This window comes from Podarcis gaigeae (genome assembly GCF_964106915.1).
Source record: "Podarcis gaigeae genome assembly, chromosome: 8".
Classification (NCBI taxonomy): Eukaryota; Metazoa; Chordata; class Lepidosauria; order Squamata; family Lacertidae; genus Podarcis; species Podarcis gaigeae.
Genome location: NC_139684.1, coordinates 57,538,221 through 57,556,132, shown reverse-complemented (window position 1 = coordinate 57,556,132; position 17,912 = coordinate 57,538,221). Strand labels below are relative to the sequence as shown.

The following is a 17,912-nucleotide window of genomic DNA, read 5'->3' as shown; positions in this document are numbered from 1 at the left end:
ATTCTGTCGTTTTGAGGCTGTAACCAGAATGAAGCTTTTCCTGGCCTGGATTTGTGTGCTGTGCTGCTGACAGCCTGGCTTAATTACTGTAATCCTCCTGGTGTAACAGCTGGAGGTTGGGGGAAGAAGAGAAAGTCATGGTGTTTTCTAAGAGTTAATGTTTTTCTCTTTTTTAAAAACCTGTTGCCAATACTTATATTCACAGAAATTGAGGGTGCTCTTCCTCTCACACGTGCATAAGGAAATTCATCTTCTGTGAGGGTCACTCAAGTGAGCATAATCTAAAAGCAAAATATATTTTTCTTCTTCTTCAGACCTACTGCTTTGCTTCAATGCAAACAGATGCAGATGCAGTTGATGGAAGCATTAATGAAAATGCTTGCAGTTGATCGTTTAGTGCAAGGGGTCAATGCATCTGACTGTTAACCAGAAAGTTGGTGGTTCAAGTCCCCCCAGGGATGGTTGTGGGCAGGATTTCTGCATTGCAGGAATGACCCTAGGGATGCATTCCAACTCTATACAGTGGTACCTTGGGTTACATACACTTCAGGTTACATATGCTTCAGGTTACAGACTCCGCTAACCCAGAAATAGTACCTCAGGTTAAGAACTTTGCTTCAGGATGAGAACAGAAATCGTGCTCCGGCGGCGCGGCAACAGCAGGAGGCCCCATTAGCTAAAGTGGTGCTTCAGGTTAAGAACAGTTTCAGGTTAAGAACAGACCTCCGGAACGAATTAAATACTTAACCCAAGGTACCACTGTACTGTAATTCTAAGACATTTTAAAGACTGTTGAGAGCCCAATGAAGTGTACAAACAATATTTATTATATTTATATACCACTTCTACCTTCCAAGGAGCTTAAGGTTGTTCTCCTCCTCCCCATTTCATCCTCACAACAACCCTGTTAGGTTGGTTAGGCTAAGAGATGGTCACTGGTCCAAGGTCACCCAGTGAACTTCATGATGAAGTAGGGATTTGAATCCTAGTCTCTCCCAGGTCATAGCCAAAGACTCTAACCATTTATGCCTGTCAGAACTGATGTACTACTCAATGCTTAACTTTTGAGCCATGTCTTTTGAGGGGTTTATCTATTCCACTGTCAGCACTAACAAAGCATCCTTGAATTTTTGTCAGAAAGGAGAAATGAATCCATCTTCCAGCAATAACAGGGTTATTCTGCTTCTCATCTCAAGGCAAGTTCTTGACCTTAAGATACATCTGGAGAAACAAGCAAAAATAACCAACAATGCAGCCATCCTAGCCTTGAATCAGTGGTTCTGGAGGATCCTGAATTTGTTTTTATACATGCCATGCTTTCTAATTTGTCTGGAAAATAGTTCAAATAGTCATATTTTTGAAGAATTGATTGGCAAGTGCTTGAATCTCTTAAGGGCTGGATTAGAGGGTGAGCTTACCACAAACAGTGACTTCGTATAAACGCTCCACATACCACTGAAGAAAGGTTGCATTCAGATTAACAAAGGCAAAAACCAAACAGATCCAAAAGGAGTGCTTGACCGTCCTGCCAAGGTTATCTGGGGGAGCATCCCTGATTTATAAGCATTCATCAAAGCTTCTACAAACGATCACAAGAGAGTCCCATATAGGATTGTAGCATATTTTAAAATTAAAGAACACCACAATGACCACAATAATATGGCTACATTCAATGTTAATGGCCTCATTTCACTGTTTAAAATGATTGCTGCTGTGTTGTCTACAGAATATAAATTAGTCTTCCCCAACCCAGTGTCCTCCAGCTGTTTTAGGCTACAACTCCTAACAGCCACTGTCAGCATAGACAGCTCAGGTAAGGCTGATAAGAGTGGGGGCAGGCTGGTTTAAAATTTTATTTTAAAACAAATGGGACAAGAGGAGACCTATGGACTCTATGCTCACTTGGTTGCTAACTGCATGTTCTTCAAGGCACAAAGGTCACCAATATTTGAGTGCTGGCGGCAGAGATCCTCTGCCACGAACTACCTCTCCCATCAGGCACATCCAGCTGGAGCCAATGGGAATTTGTTCTACACCAGGCATGGCCAAACTTGGCCCTCCAGCTGTTTTTGGACTACAACTCCCATCATCCCTAGCTAACAGGAGCAGTAGTCAGGGATGATGGGAATTGTAGTCCCAAAACAGCTAGAGGGCCAAAACAGCTGACCATGTCTCTACAGGGTTTTAGGAAGGAGTCTTCCTTAGTCCTACCTAGAAATGCCAGGAGTTCAACCTGGGTCCTTTTGCATAAGAAACAATGTTCTGCTTCTCCTCCCCTCTCCACATGTTCTCAAGCCCGCAAAGTATTAATTATAAACATCTCACACAGAGACCTGTCTTTTTATATTATGCAAAGTAAGGGGTTGAGCAGATTTCAGGCTTACAGAATCTGCTTTTTCCCACTAGAATCCCAAGATCTACCAACCAGAACCAGATGCAAAAGACATGAAGTTAGAATTAAAGGGCAGGGTGCTTCTGAGCATATTCTAAGCCAATAAATTTGGTTTCACTACCAGAACTGAACTGACCTCACCAGTTTCACACAGAACTCCAGTGCTGCACAGGTTTCTTCATTTCAGTGGCCTTATATATAGGTGGAATAAGTATTTAAATATTTTTGTTAAAACTCTTTCCCATTGAGGCTATCCATCACCTCATTCTTGCCAAGTTTGGCTTCCAGCAGTCTGAATTCCCTCCAAAGGCGCACATCTCCATTGTCTTCCGAGACAGACAGATTCCAACAATATTGACTTGATTTGGCCCTATGTCCTTTTGCCCTTCAAACTTTTCTTTTCTTCAGTATTAGTTGTTGGTAGCCTTATAATAGTTTTGCTTTTTGATAATTTTATGTTCCTGCTTTTTCAACAAGGTGTATATTTGTTCTGATGCCCTTTTCATGCATATTGTACATGTTATGCAAAAATAAATAAATATGAGAAACACCCTCTCTTACAAATCAACCATCTAGTTGATCCCAGTGTATCCGCACCTTCTCTAAAGCTCCATGCGCTTTGATGGTGCTATAGTAGCATTTATATAGTAGCACCATTTACTTAGCTAACCAGATTTCATATACTTTTTTTTTAACTACTTACATATTATAAAACATCAATGAAAGCAGTGATAGTGATAATAGAGGACCCCTGGATGTTTAAGGTCCAGTCAAAGGAGACTCTATGGGATGCGGCGAAGGAGCCAGGAGCCAGCGTTTGTCCAGACAGGTTTCCGGGGCATGATTAAACCACTTCCATCACACCGTGATGGAAACCATAGTGCACAGAAACATTGTCTACCTCCCCCCGCAGCGGTACCTATTTATCTATTGCACTGGCATGCTTTTGAACTGCTACGTTAGCAGAAGCGAGAACAAAGCAACACGCTCACCCTGTCGCGCGCGGATTCGAACTGCCGATCTTCTGATCGGCAAGCCCAAGAGGCTCTGTGTTTTAGCCCACAGCGCCACCCTCCTCAGCAACAAGATGCCCATCTGTCATGGACGCTTTAGCTGAGATTCCTCCATTGCAGGGGGTTGGACTAAATGACCCTTGGGATCCCTTTCATCTTTACAATTCTACAATTCCATGATTCTAAGAGCTAATTCTCGAGATTTGCAGGGAAGAGGAGGCGGCCCGGTCGACTGACTGCCTATCTCTGCACAAACCCTTCCAAAGACAGCCTCACACGTGGCCGCTCAGCTGAGAGCGCGCAGGCGCAGCTAAGCCACTTCGCGTTCCCCTTTCAACCCTCGCGTCCCCCAATCGGCAGCAAGTACTCCCCTCGCTGTTCCGAGGCTATTGGGCGACAGGGACGCCATGCAGGGACGGGACCGGGAGCGCGGGCCAATGGGAGGCCCGGCAGGGGGCGGGCCCTCTCCGCACGCCTTCTCCGGGGTCAGGCGGCAAAGGAAGATCGCGGCGATGGCTCCGAGCAAGGAATGCGGGACGGAAGGAACCCTCGGCCGCGGGGTCCGCAAAGGCATCCGGGCTGTGCTGCTCGGGCCGCCTGGGGCGGGGAAGGGGACCCAGGTGAGGGGACCCAGGCGTCCGGGATTGCCAGCCCCTCCCCGAGGGAACTTCCCCAGTTCCCCCGCTCCTGCCCTTTTCTTTCTCCCGTTTGGCTGTGAAGGGTCCAGCAGCCGCACTGCGTGGTCCCCAGTCGACCCTCTTTGCCCCTTCCCCGCTTCCTCTAAGGAACCCAGGAGTCCGGGATTCCCAGGCTGTGCAGGGACCCCCTTTCCAGCGCAGGACATTTCCCGGAAACATTTTTATTCCAGCAAGTCCCCCCGCCCCCGAATGAGTAGGACTTTGCCGCAAGTTCCTGCTTTGTAGGGCTTTAGTACTACTTTAAACGTAACTGCCGAGTTTTTTGTTTAGTTTTGAGCAAAACTGCCATAGCCAGGAGTAGCTGTTGCGTAGGGTGAGATTTATTTATTTAGTGCTTCTCCCCCTCCTCATTAAATCCCCACAACAACCCTATTAGGTGGGTAGGCTAGACTGGGAGGCAATGGCTGGCTCAAGGTCATCCAGTGAGCTTCATGGTTGAGCAGGGATTTGAAGCCTGGCTCCCAAGGCCTAGTCTGAAACTAACCACTACACAACACATGCCCATACTCTGAAAGAAAGAAAGGGGTTTGTGAAGCACAGTGTCTCTGTGGGGACTTTTTTCTATCCCATGTTGTGGAGGGAGGTTTACTTCCTGTGGAAGATGTACAGCCTCAGATGTTGCAGCATATGTAAGCCGCTGCATTTAAAGCTGGGGTGTCAAAAACAGAAAGTTGTTTGGAGTAGGACTTTATTTGCTGTGTGAAAAAACCATTTCTCTCCTTTGCCCCAACTAATCTATGTTCTGCTCTGTTGCAAGCCAAGCAGCTTGCCCTTTGTACAGTGCTGGGTGGGGCACTATCACATGTCTGAAATAATTTCTTGCAAAACTGGCTTTCAGCTGCTTGCCTGTCTAAAAACCATCAGCATTCTTTAGTGTATAAAAACTGTGGGCCTGGGCAAAGTAGCATGCCCTGAAGGAATGGCTGCCCTGCTGCAAGAAGTGCTCATCGGAGGAGGTTGTCCTCAGTGTCTGTGAAAAGGAAAATCCCTGTATGAGTGAAGTGGGCTTCCCAGTTTTAATGCAGGAGGGAGTGTGCTTCAGTTATCAACAATTTAGGAAACATGTTAGCATATCTGATCAGAGCGGAGAAGGACTTTCACTCTGATGCATTTGAGGGGGATGGAAGTTCAAAGTTTGGAGGAGCAAACTTGTTCTCCATTATTCCAGAGGGCAGGACTAAAACCAAGGGGTGGAAGTTTCAGGGGGAAAGATTTTAACTACACTTTTGGAGAGACTTCCTAAGAGGAATGCTTTGGGAGGTTGCGGAATCTCCTTCATTGGAGGCATTTAAGCAGATACTGTATATCTGCCAGTCACAAATGAAGTAGTTGCATCCTGCATTGAAAAGCGGTTGGACTAGATTGACCTTCAGAGGTTGTTGGACCACAGCTCCCATCATCCCCAGATAGTTTAGTAGTCGGTGGTCAGAGGTGCTGGGAGTTTGTAGTCCAGCAACATATGGAGACAGCTGAAAAGCATTGGACTAGGTGACCTCCTAGGTCTCTACTGGTTCTATGACTCAATTAATCCTAAAATCCAGTATAAATTATCCAGAGCTGTTCTAGGGCCATCTTTGCCTTCCCTTACTTGCTTCTTGGTTCTTACTGGGGTTTCCATTTCTTCCCTCACACGCTCATCCTGCATCCCTTTCTCACTAGCAATCTCTGACACCACTGAGTCGTTGTTTATTCCCCAAAGCAATTCTTATAATCCAGGCTTCCTTCTTCCAACAGGGGAAGGGCCATAGTAGAGCATCTGTGCATGCAGGAGGTCCCAGGTTCAATCTCCAGCATCTCCATGTAGGGCTGGGAGAGAACAAAGCTAGATGGACTCAGTGGTCCAACTTTCACTGCAGGCTTTAGTGCAAAAAGTACATTCACACACCTGGCACAGTAAAGCTTCTACCGTATTGTAGTGGTCATGTGAACATATTTTCTATGTAATTTAATTATATGCACCAAAATTATTTCCTACAGTTGCTGCTCTGTGAATTTCCCCCTAAAGTTTCCTTTGTTCTTTCCCGTGCAGGCCCCTCGGCTAGCTGAGGCCTATTGTGTGTGTCACTTGGCGACAGGCGACATGTTGAGAGCTATGGTGGCTTCTGGCTCGCCACTGGGCAAAAAGCTGAAGCAGACGATGGATGCTGGAAAGCTGGTAGGTACAGAGGGGTCGTTGCCACTGAGCCATTCCCTTTGGCCATATCCTTTAAATAGCTTCTATGGTTTTGGAAACTGCTCTGTAAATTGAGTATTGGCACCAGCTGATGCTGTAATGCTGTTCTTTGGCCTCTGATTTATGTGACTGAGAATTGGAAACCATTTGGAAACGGTGGTGTGCTGAACGTGTCCACGGAGTTTTGGAGTTGAGCACAGAACCTCTGTGGACACGTTCAGCACACCGCCCGGTGGAGTTGTGTCACACATCGCCCTGGGCATGGATTTTGATTTATGAACTGGTTGCAGGAAGTGAGGCTTGGTGTTCCAATTGCATTGCCTTCTTTTCTTTTTTGTTCAAGTAGTTTTCCCGGCGTTCCTGGCTAAAGAAATTTGAGTGCCTCTTTACCTTTTAAATTTTTCATCGTACAGTTTAGATTTCCTGATTGCTGTGATAAAAGCAGTCTAGCTTACAAACTAGGAAGAATTGGTGGGAAGCAAATGTTTTATGTCTTCCTTTCCGTCCATCTCCATCCTTTCCTGGTCAGTGTCAACTTCTCACATTTCCTAAATTTATGTTGCACTTTAACAATCCTTATTTTATCTTCTCTTTTAAGCGACATTCCTATCTATTCTTTTCACAGGGCTTCTTGAAATCCAACAAGCGTTATTTCCTGATCACACACAGTTTTGATATACTCTGTAAATTTATTCCAGTCCTCGGTGAATCTCTGATCGCGTTGGTTTTGACTTTTTCCCGTTAATTTGTCCATTTCTGCATATTCCATCAGTTTCATTCTCCATTCTTACCTCGTTGGCATTTCTTCCTATTTCCATCTTTGGGCCAACAAAATTCTGGCTGCTGTTGTTGCATATCTAAATAACTTCATATCTTTCTTTTCAACATCATTCCCTAATATACCTAGTAACAATGCTTCTGGTTTCTTAACAAAAGTATATCTCAACATTTTTTTTCATCTCATTATAAATCATTTCCCAAAAGCATTTCACTTTCTTACACTCCCACCACATGTGATAAAATGAAAGGACATTATTTGAAGCAACAAAAAATATTTGAACTAGCAATAGTCTAGACTAGTCTTTGCTAGTCTGGTGCCCTCCAGATGTTTTGGACCTCTACATCTGTCAGCCCCAGTCAAAACATCAGAAGGGTACCAGGTTTGCAAATGCACCTCTGTCATTTTAATTTAGGTCATTTAGCTGCTGTTTGACCTTTTAAAAATAATACTTTGGATCAACGTGTACATATTCCAGTTTTATGCCAGCAGCTGAACTGATAAAAGATGCCTTTTTGCCCTCTCTGTTTGCTTTGTAGACATCTTTAGACCAAGACTTGGTGTCTAGGACCACAGTCCTAACCTCACTTAGGACTGTGAGCCCTATTCATCATCATCAACCTTTTATTCGACCGTCAGTCAGAAAAAAGTACATTTGTCAATACACAGTTAAAAATCCAGGAAGATTTTAGAGCTTAGCCAACACTAAAATGGGCTAAACAGATAGCCCCATTGTGAGCCCTATTGAATCGAATAGGATTTACTTCTTCATTGACATGGTTAGGGTTGCATGTGGATGGCTTCTGTTTGTCTGCATTTTGTTGTGTCAAAGCTGGTGGCCTTCCAAACAAGACTTTGTTCAGAGTTACAGTTTTAGAGCATGGCTGTGATGGATAATGCTTATCTGTTCCGTTCAAGCCACCACTGTGATTATCACTGGCCTAAGACATCCAAGAGCACTGTGGGCATGGCTGGATATTCTAGATAATGCGTTTTTTTTACCTGGAGCCAATAAGCTGCGTTGACTGCATACCACACCCAGGTCTTGAGATGGGTGATAACAGTAGCTTTTTCAGTACTGAGAACTACATCAGAAACTTATATATGTATTTCTGGTGCATAGGAATAAATGGAAATTTAAAATCTGAAGCTTTCATGAAAGTTATAGGTGGGAAGGATCGTAAGATCACTTAGTTCAATTTTTAGCTGGGAGTAGGAACACCAGAGCACTGACGCTTGACACTGACAGTCCTCTTCCACCCCCAGCCACATTCAGGCTGCACAATTTCTGTGCTGTGGCGCACTTTGAATAGAGAGGGCTTGCAATTGTGGGGATGTTGCTTTTGTTCTGTGGCTCCTCTTTTGAAATCAAAGGTGCAATATTGCACTAGCCGTTGCATAAACTGGGATATCCTGAGTGCAACACAAGGTCTTAAAGCTATCCTTTCTGCCTTCTTGTTTTCTGATCCTTTAGTGTGTTTGCACTTCTAGTTTCAAACTTACTTTATAGCCACAAGGACTTCTTGGAATAAAAAGGTATTGTGGGTAGGGTAAGCATGTTTGACATGCTGGTGACACTGTATCAAGACTTCATTTTCGTGTCTCTCTCTCTCTCTCTCTCTCTCTCTCTCTCTCTCTCCCCCCCCATCCCACTCCAAATTGTAAGGTGAGTGATGAAATGGTGGTGGAGCTGATTGACAAAAACCTGGAGACGCCCTCCTGCAAGAATGGTTTCCTTTTGGATGGGTTTCCTCGCACAGTGCGACAAGCAGAGATGGTACGTGATTCCTGATACCTGCCCTTGGATCTTCTAAGATTGGGGATAAGAGTTTCCAGGAGTGCCACTAAATTAGTCTGTGGCAGCAGAACCAAGCAAGAGCATTGTGGCACTTTAAAGATTTATCGTGGCAGAAGGTTGCATGGTCAACAGCCCACTTCATCAGATGAAGTGTTATCCAGAGTTCAGGTGTGTGTGCGTAACTGTAAACACTTGAGGATAAAATGAAATGAAAAGCAGAAAAGTACATATGTTACTAATATTGGCCATTAAAAGGTAAAGGTAAAGGTAAAGGTACCCCTGCCCGTACGGGCCAGTCTTGACAGACTCTGGGGTTGTGCGCCCATCTCACTCAAGAGGCCAGGGGCCAGCGCTGTCCGGAGACACTTCCGGGTCACGTGGCCAGCGTGACAAAGCTGCATCTGGTGAGCCAGAGCTGCACACGGAAACGCCGTTTACCTTCCCGCTGGTAAGCGGTCCCTATTTATCTACTTGCACCCGGAGGTGCTTTCGAACTGCTAGGTTGGCAGGCGCTGGGACCGAGCAGCGGGAGCGCACCCCGCCGCAGGGATTCGAACCGCCGACCTTTCAATCGGCAAGTCCTAGGCACTGAGGCTTTAACCCACAGCGCCACCTGCGTCCCAGGTTTATATTGGCCATTAACCAACCAACAAAACAAAACAAAACACTTGCTGATGGTGCAGACATCCTGCTCTTGGTTAACACATGTAGTGTGATTTTAAAATCCTTTGTCCTGGTGTAGCCCGTGACCAATGGCATCAAACCTCTTGATGAATTGTTTCACCATAGCTGCCTTAAGGTAAGTTATATAAGATGGTAGCTAAGTAATTTCTACTCATAGAACCTAAGCTGGTCATGTCCATTAATTTCAACGAGACTAGCCTGAGTAGGACAAATATTGGTCGGAACACAGAGTGCACTGAGAAGTTGAAATGTTCCCCTGCTGATTTTTGTATATTTCCATTTCTGATGTCAGGTTTGCATCCATTTCTTCTTTTCTGTTGAGCTTGGCTATGTAGAATGCAGAAGAGCATTGCTGCCAGAGGACCACATGTAGCAAACTGGAAGATGAACAAGTGAATGAACCTTTGACATTGGAAGTTACTGTGACTGTGTTGCTAGAGTAGAAACAAGGACAGAGCTGGCATCTGGGTTTGCCACCAGGTCTGGACCCTGGCAACACTTATTGTACAAAGGATATTTATCACAGGGCATGTGTTAATTGGCTTGTCAAAGCCCAGGATGTCTGTGTTATCGGCAACAACTTAATTTTCTGAATGGTCACTGTTAATGACATACTTATCCCTTTCACTTTATTTTGACCTCACTGCTGGCAAAGACCACACACTCCCTTCCCCAGCAACCATGAGTTACAACTAAGGCCAGTACTTCTGCATCTGATGAAGTGGATTGCAAACTACAGAAGGGAGCTATTTTGTAACACTCCACAGTAAAGTGGGAGGAGGTGTATATTCTCTTTGGAAAAATGTGGGCGCATAGATGGAGATCATTATTTTGGAATGGCTCAGTTTGGGCTCCATTGCTGAGCTCCAGGCCTGCTGAGGGTCCAGCTACCTTCATTTTTCTTGTTTCAGAGGAGATTTTATTAGGCCTGAATCCACTCATTCTGTGCATTTTAAAAGTAGTTCTTCTTTCCATTCTCTTAAAATGCTGCAGCTGGATGAGCTCATGGAAAAGAGAAAAGAGAAACTAGATTCTGTCATTGAATTCAGTGTTGCTGACTCCTTACTCATCCGGAGAATCACTGGACGGTAACCGCCACTTCCTTTGGGGGAAACTGGGGTGGGGGGGTGGAGAAGGGTGTTTCCATATGCTGAGCCACTCAGAAAAGCTAGGTGCTGCATGTTACAATCTTTATAAAACAAAGCTAGGAGTGCAGTGTTGTGCAATGTGTGGGGAGCAGATAGCTCTTGATTGCAGTGCTAATGAGAATCACAAAGAAACCCTTTGTTGAAAAAGTACATGTCTTCTGCTCACTCCCCCCATTAAAGTTTATGTTTTTGTTCTGCGTATTCTACAGCAGGTGTCACCAACCTTTATAAGCCTGTGGGAACATTGGTGTTTTTGAGTGAGTGCCATGGGTACAATCTCTTCTGGCCACTTATCTCTCCCCTCCTGCAAATCTAGCACACACACACACACACACACACACACACACACACCATAAGAGACAGAAAGAGAGAAAGCGTGCTTTTCCAAGGGAGCTGGTTAAAAGTTGGATCCAGTAGAATTAACCTGAGCATTGAAAAACACATAAAGCTGAAGGAGGAAGTGGGATAGAGTGCCACTCCTCCAGCTTCCTCCTTCCGCTCCATGTACAACCTCCACTAGCCCTGCTTACCATCTCATAACGGAAGAGGCAGTGACACCTTTGCACCCATGGGCACCACACTGGCAACTCCTGTTCTGGAGAACAGGTCCCAGGGCACTGTCTGAGGGCACATGATGCATTCTGCAATGTTGTTTTCTGAAGCTGATGGGAGCAGGATTCCCACCAACATCTGGAGTGCCACAGGTTCCCTACCTCTGCTATGGTGTCTCCCCTCCACACCCCGTTTAAAACTTATTTCATAGCTATACATTGAACCTAAGAGGGTTTTAAATATGGTTAGTCTGGATAGAGGAATCCTGAGTTGTCATCTTGTGTTCTCTGATGGAAGAAAGGTGGGATATAAATACAGGTGTTTTTTAATTAAAAAACAACAACAGTGGTCTCCATCCAAGGACTGACCACCTGTTTAGATTCATTGATGCTGCAGCATCAGCACTAATGCCTGATCCAAATGCTTGTAGTCCTAGTTCTGAAGAAAATTCTCCTCTATAACTCCTCCCCTGGACCTGCTCTGAAATGCACTCGACTGACTGCTGTGGTGTCTTTCAGGCTCATCCACCCAGCAAGTGGCCGCTCATACCATGAGGAATTCAATCCTCCTAAGGTCCACATGAAGGATGATGTATGTAACCTTCCCATTTTGATTTTCCCTTTTGGCGCTCCATTCAATATGCATTTGATTGCTCTGTGATGCCTTCAGTAGGCTGGATAGACTTACTTAATTTATTTTAATTTAATACTGTAATTTTTAAAAATGGTCTTGCTGTGGCTTCAGTCTGCAGTTAAGTCTTGACTGGGTCATTCATTCAGAACCAAAACTGAATTCCCAATTGACTTTATGGATATTGCTTTTAGACTTAGAATCCTCTGATAATTTTGCAGTTTAATCAAATCAGAAGTGCAGATCTGAACATACCTCTAGCTTCTGCAGAATTGTTGGGCTGAGTGGGAGGGGTTATCCAAAGCAGAACCTGTGGGACTGTTTCACTCACCAGAGCCTGGCCAGTGTCTTGCAGCAGTGGGGGCACGTATTTGACCCCTGCCTTCCTGGCTGTGAAAGACTGCTTGAAACTGTGTAGGCAACATCTCAGTATCCAAAGGGAAGACTGAAATAATATTTCCACTGGTTGAGGGAGTGGAATAGCTTCTGGTCCCTTCCAATGGTTAGCAGCACCAAAATAAATTAAACAAAATACTTCAAAACAAATTATGCAAAATGAGAGGACAGAATTATGCTGCCCCCCCTTTTAATGCAAAGTGCCCTAGGCAGAGTTTGAATCCCAGCATTCTCTGCCACAGTACAAGGAATAATGGGGGGCACCTCCTAAGTTGGACAGTTTAGGTGCTTGGAACACCAGATATCTTGGGCTGGCTCTGATGGAAACTGGAATAGCCCCTGAGATTTCCTGGGAGTCATCAAGCTAGTAGCATCAGGTTTTAAGCTTGCTAAGGCTTTTTACAGCTCTCGCGTCTTGCAGTATCCTGAAGTTTTGGTCCTTTTGGCCTGCTATGATGAGCATGGCCAGTGTTCAGAGGTGGCACGGGTGTTGCTGTCCAAATCACCAGCTGCCCCTGCTTTTATGTCTTGCTCTTGGTTAGGTCACCGGGGAGCCCTTGATACGCCGGTCAGATGACAACGAAGGAGCTTTGAAGACTCGTCTGCAGGCTTACCACACCCAGACGTCGCCGCTGGTTAACTACTATAGCAGGCGTGGGATCCATACGGCTGTGGATGCTTCCCAGTCCCCTGATGTGGTTTTTGCCAGCATCCTGGCAGCTTTCTCAAAAGCAACATGTAAAGACCTGGTTATGTTTGTTTAAGGCTCTCCTGTCTGATGCTTCCTTCTCCTTTCCTGTCTTCTGGGGTCTGCAAGAGCAAGCTCTGTAGGAGAGGTATCAAGCTGCAAGGGAGGAAGGCTGTTTATATACTGTCCATTAAACGGAAATGCCGCGCTTTCTCCGATTTGTATGCATATATTTTTTGAAGAGCTTGTGGGCTGTGTGCAGGTGGCCTGCAGGGGGCGCAGCGGCTTCACGCTCCACTTTCCGGAACCTGGGAACTAGGCTGCTGCGCCTGTTCAGTCAAAAGTGAAAGCGCTCTGCTACTCATCTTGGTGACAGGGTTAAACTGGAAAATTGCTGCCGCTTCTCCTGTTCCGCCTACATGTCGGGTGGCCTGGTGCGATGTTGTAGGAGTTCTGAAGGTCACAAACTAGCGGCTGTGGGCGGGAAGCAAAGTTGCTGGCTGGCCTTGTCCTGAGTCCTTGGCTCTAAAACTGCAGGAAATTAAATGCCATGTCAGCTTAAAGAGGGGGTGTGCAAAAGCAGCACAGATGTGTGCACCTGTGTGAAGAGACATGGGCACATCCTGTTCTTCCACGGGCCAAGCGGAAACTCTACAACCAGCACATCACTGGAAGTGCGGTGCATATCCCATACTTCTACAACTTCATGATGAAAGCCTGAAATAGGAAGCCCATATGTGGAAGCATCTACTCTGCATAACTTCTTCATAAGTTTTGTGTGTGTGCTTGTGGCTTAGTATATTAATGTACAAGCCATAACTTGCATAAGATGGCAAAATGAGGACTGGTTTGACAAGGTGAGAATGCAGACGGAGGGTTCCTAGGCTTTGTGCTGAATTATGCCACCGTGGGGCAAAGGTGCAAGACAATCAACACTCCCTCCCATTTACCTTCCTCTGGCAGGTTAGCAGTGGCGCCAGAATGTGGGCCAGATTGTATTTGTGGTGAAGAAACTGAAAACCCACTTAACAATGGTCTGGCAGAGCCTGGATGCTGTTGCCCTGTATTACTGGCACACTTAATTTATTCATGAGAATTGACTTTGTATTCCGCTAAGGCAGCCTTTTTCAACCTGGTGCCCTCCAGATGGTGTGGACTGCAACTCTCAGCATGGCTGGAACTGACGCGAGTTGTACTCCAAAATAACATGGAGGCAGGGGGCACCAGGCTGGGGAAGGCTGGCTGGAAGTGAGCCTGTTCTTGCCTTTCAGTGAGGTGATATGGAAATGGAGCCCCTGCTCTCCACTTTGCAATCTTGCTTTGAAGCAGCCTTGTTGTTCTCATTCAAACTTGACCTGCCTTTGTGATATGCTTGAGATGCACTTGAGTTTTCTTGAGATGAGCGGCAATGTTGCTGGCGTGCAGAGGGTGGGGGAGGGAACTCTGATTTCATAATGTGCTTCCATCTGCGGGGCTCATCATGCCAGCTTACAGCTACATTGCTCGCCTTCACCTGGCTCTTGTGGCTGCCGGGGTCTTTTCCTATTTTGCTGCAACACAATAAAGGTGCAAATTCTAGCATGCGTGGATGTTGCTGCCTACCTCTGGGGTCACATTTATATCTGCCAGTTAGCCTCACAACCTTCCAGCTCTCTTGTCCTTGTGTATGTGTAGCTGACTTGATAGATCAGGGACTGTAAAGTATAGAGTGCCCTTGGCGGGTGGGTGGGGGGGGAGGGAAGTCATTGTGCCTGTCCACTGACCTGTGTCCTTGTCTTTTTCCACTTCTCTCTTTTTATCCTTCCTTTAATTGTTCTTACATTGTTCTTAAATGCATTTTTGTTCCCAAATGACTCTTCTGAAAGACCTGTGCTCCTTTTTTGATTAAATAGGCTGAAATAGTATTTCGCTGCGCAAGAAACGCAGCAGTGAGAAGAACACTTTAACCCATTGAACTGCAGAGTATATTAAGAGGCATTTTGCAGCTTTGAAAAAAGAAAATTCACAATGGAAATTATGTAGTTTAGTCGAAAATATTTGCTTGTTTGATGGCCTGATAACAGTCCTGAAATCTAAATTGCCTTGTCTCACTATATTATCTGATGGCACTGGGGAGACATACCATTCTCACCCCTCAAAATGTTTTGTTTTGTTTTTGTAAAGTTTTTCTCAGAACTGATGTTTGATGGTATTTTCTCATGGGATTCAAAAGAATGGGACTTGATTACACCTTCTCAAAATGGTGATTTATTGAAAAGATAATCTCTTTCCAAGAGGAAGCCCATTTCACAGAATTTGTGATTTTAAAAAGACCCATTCATCCCATGGGGTTGCAGCCCTTTCCTGTTTGCAACCAACCTATGGCTGCTCTTGCCTTAATCTCTTATTCAAACAGAGAACTCTACTAAGGTGCTTAGGTTTCTGGGGGCACAGATTGCGTGGCTTTGCTTGGAGACGGATGCAGCTGAATCAAGCTTGCAAATCACCTGGTCCAAGGCTTGCTTTTGTTGCTGTCTCTGAGAAAATGATGGTGCCTTGTTAGTTTAAGATTATGAACAATCCCTTGAGCGTAAGCAGCTTTGGTCTGTACACTGGGAATCCTCTGAGGCCTTCTAAAGGAAGGCGGTTATAATCTAATAGTGAAGGGAGAGCTAGTTTTCCTGTAGGGGATGGAGGTTTTATTAAGAGAGCCTAAGAACAAGAACTTCCCAACAAGGACAGCCAGTCCATTTAGCTCCATTGCAGCTGCCAGTCCGTTCGCCACCCACCATCATCCTTATTGCTCTTTTTTAATTTGCATTGCAAGCTACCCTGGGATAAATATTATGAAGGGCAATACACAAGTGTGTTAAATACCCCAAGCCCCCCCTCCTTGATTTCTTATCCCCCCTCTGTCTGCCATAAAGAAGTATTCCTTTTGAGTTCTTAAGGACCATTTCTCTTTTTTTATATTTTGTCTTCATTTCAGCCGCATGAATCCAGGAGGTGGACGAGACAGGACAGAACACGATCGAATGCTGCATGTTCATCACCCTCACCCTTTTGCCCTCAAGCCAAGGGGGCAAATGAAAGGAGGGCAAGGAAAGGGGAAGGAAGCACAAGGGGTAACTTGACAGGAATTTTGTTTTAAGAAAGTCAAACCAGAATTTAGGGAGGAAAATGTGTACTGTGTTGTGTTAAAATGGGCTTGTAAAGGATGGATATCACCATAGCTCTGACTCTAGACAGTTGCATTGTAGAAAATTAACTTGGCAGGGAGGGGAAGCTATCTTGGACCCAGTTGTTTTTCCCTGGATGGCCCCAGTGATTTAGGAAGTTCACTGGAGGCACAGCACAGAAATTAGCAGACTATGCACTGCAAGAAATCCGCTCAAAGGCTTCTCTAAGCCCAGGAGTTCCAGCTGTGCCCAAGTCCTTGTTTCTGCTGTGCCTTTTCTCCACGTAGCCTCCACTTGGGGTGGACAATTTTGGCCTCAGGTATAACGGCTTTTTCAATCACTCCCGCTGCAGAGATGCTGCAGAATTCCTGCATCAGCAATTGGCATCTAAAGTCGTCACCTTCTGGACGGGGCAGTGCTGCCTGCTTTACTGTTCAGCGTAGTATTCACTTAAATATTGAAAGATCAGAACCAAGAACACTCCCCCTGCCCTCAAACAACTGCAGTTTCCAGTTCTTTTACTTGCCATCCTTTTAGGGCCCACTTGCTGCTTCAATAAAAATGGCTGTCACTTTTGTACCTGAACAATTTTGTCCCTTGATTTTGGGTGTGGGGAACTGTGGGAGGCTGGTTGCAGCAATAGGCTCAAGTTCTTTGTGACCTGTTTCTCTTGCAAAGTCTCAGGTCCTGCACAGGCTTCAGGGAAGATTTAAACCCCGATAGAAACCTGAACCCTGAAGAGAGAAACCAGAAGGATAAACCACAGCCAGCTGTGTTCTAAGTGGGGGGGGGGTGGGGCAGGAAAGGAAGTAATGATACTTCAAAGAGAAAATTTAACTTGGGGCTTGCAGATAGCAAGGTTTGTGATCCTAGCTATGGACAGGACAGGACTTGTCAAGTGTCCACATGTTTGTCTGTGCTTCGCTTTAGTGGTGGAGGTACTGATGTTCTGAATAACGATGGGTGTGGAATGCCAGCCGGGGAGAGCACTGTTGCACACAGGTAGGGCTTCTCAAAGGCATCTGGTTGGCCACTGTGAGAAAAGAATGCTGGACACTTGCAGCACACTTGTAGAAAGGAAAACCTCAGCTCATTGAGGCTAGGAATTGGGCTCTTCCCCACCTGACAGCTTTATCAGTGGGATTTTATTTATACTTTTTATAAAGTCTCCCTAAGCTCAACCTCATCTATGTTCATTCTACTAGAGTTGGGTGCTAAAAATTTGCAAACAAAGATTTTTGGTTGAATAATCGACTGCCCATTAATTTAAATAAATATCCATCCCCATACAAGGAAAAGCTCCATTCAGGTTGGCCCATGGAGTGTCTGGATTTGTGGCTGAAGAAGAGAAGTGGCATATGCATTGCATTAAATGTCCATGTTGGTTTTTATTTGTATTGTTGCCTGTATCTCTTTTATAAAATGCAATATATAAGAAATAAAGGAAGCAATACAAATACAATTAAGAACAATATGGCATTTAGCACAGCATATTACACTTGCTAAAACTATCTGACAAGACCCTCAGCGATGTTCAGGTGGTCTGTGGGGAAAAGGTTTGGGAACAACTGCACTAAACACTTTCCAGAAGTATTGCAAGACCTCCATATTAGAGTAGACCTTCAGGGCTCAGCTTATACTGGAAAAGGGTGGGAATTTTCCTATTGAAATAGGCGAAAACTTATTTCTGGCTTTTTGCTGCCTGCTCAGAACCCAAAGGGTTGGGTTTGGTAATGCAAGAAGCAATATTTGCCCAAATATCCCCTTGTATACGTATCTCTCCCAGGCACAAGGTTGCTTCCAT

At 45.2% G+C, this 17,912-nt stretch overlaps 1 protein-coding gene across 2 annotated transcripts; it reads left to right on the top strand.

The window, feature by feature from the left end:
• The first annotated feature begins 3,846 nt into the window (after positions 1-3,846).
• Positions 3,847-16,696, top strand: AK2 (adenylate kinase 2). Of its 2 annotated transcripts, XM_083751909.1 has the most exons (7): positions 3,847-4,025; positions 6,133-6,258; positions 8,721-8,831; positions 10,530-10,624; positions 11,755-11,827; positions 12,805-13,000; positions 15,919-16,696. In XM_083751909.1, the coding sequence occupies exons 1-7, from the start codon at positions 3,918-3,920 to the stop codon at positions 15,924-15,926; spliced, it is 717 nt and encodes a 238-aa protein (XP_083608035.1). In that variant the 5' UTR covers positions 3,847-3,917; the 3' UTR covers positions 15,927-16,696. The 2 variants fall into 2 exon arrangements, with proteins under 2 accessions (XP_083608035.1, XP_083608034.1); XM_083751908.1 differs by lacking the exon at positions 15,919-16,696 and having other exon boundaries at positions 12,805-14,531.
• Positions 16,697-17,912: the final 1,216 nt, after the last annotated feature.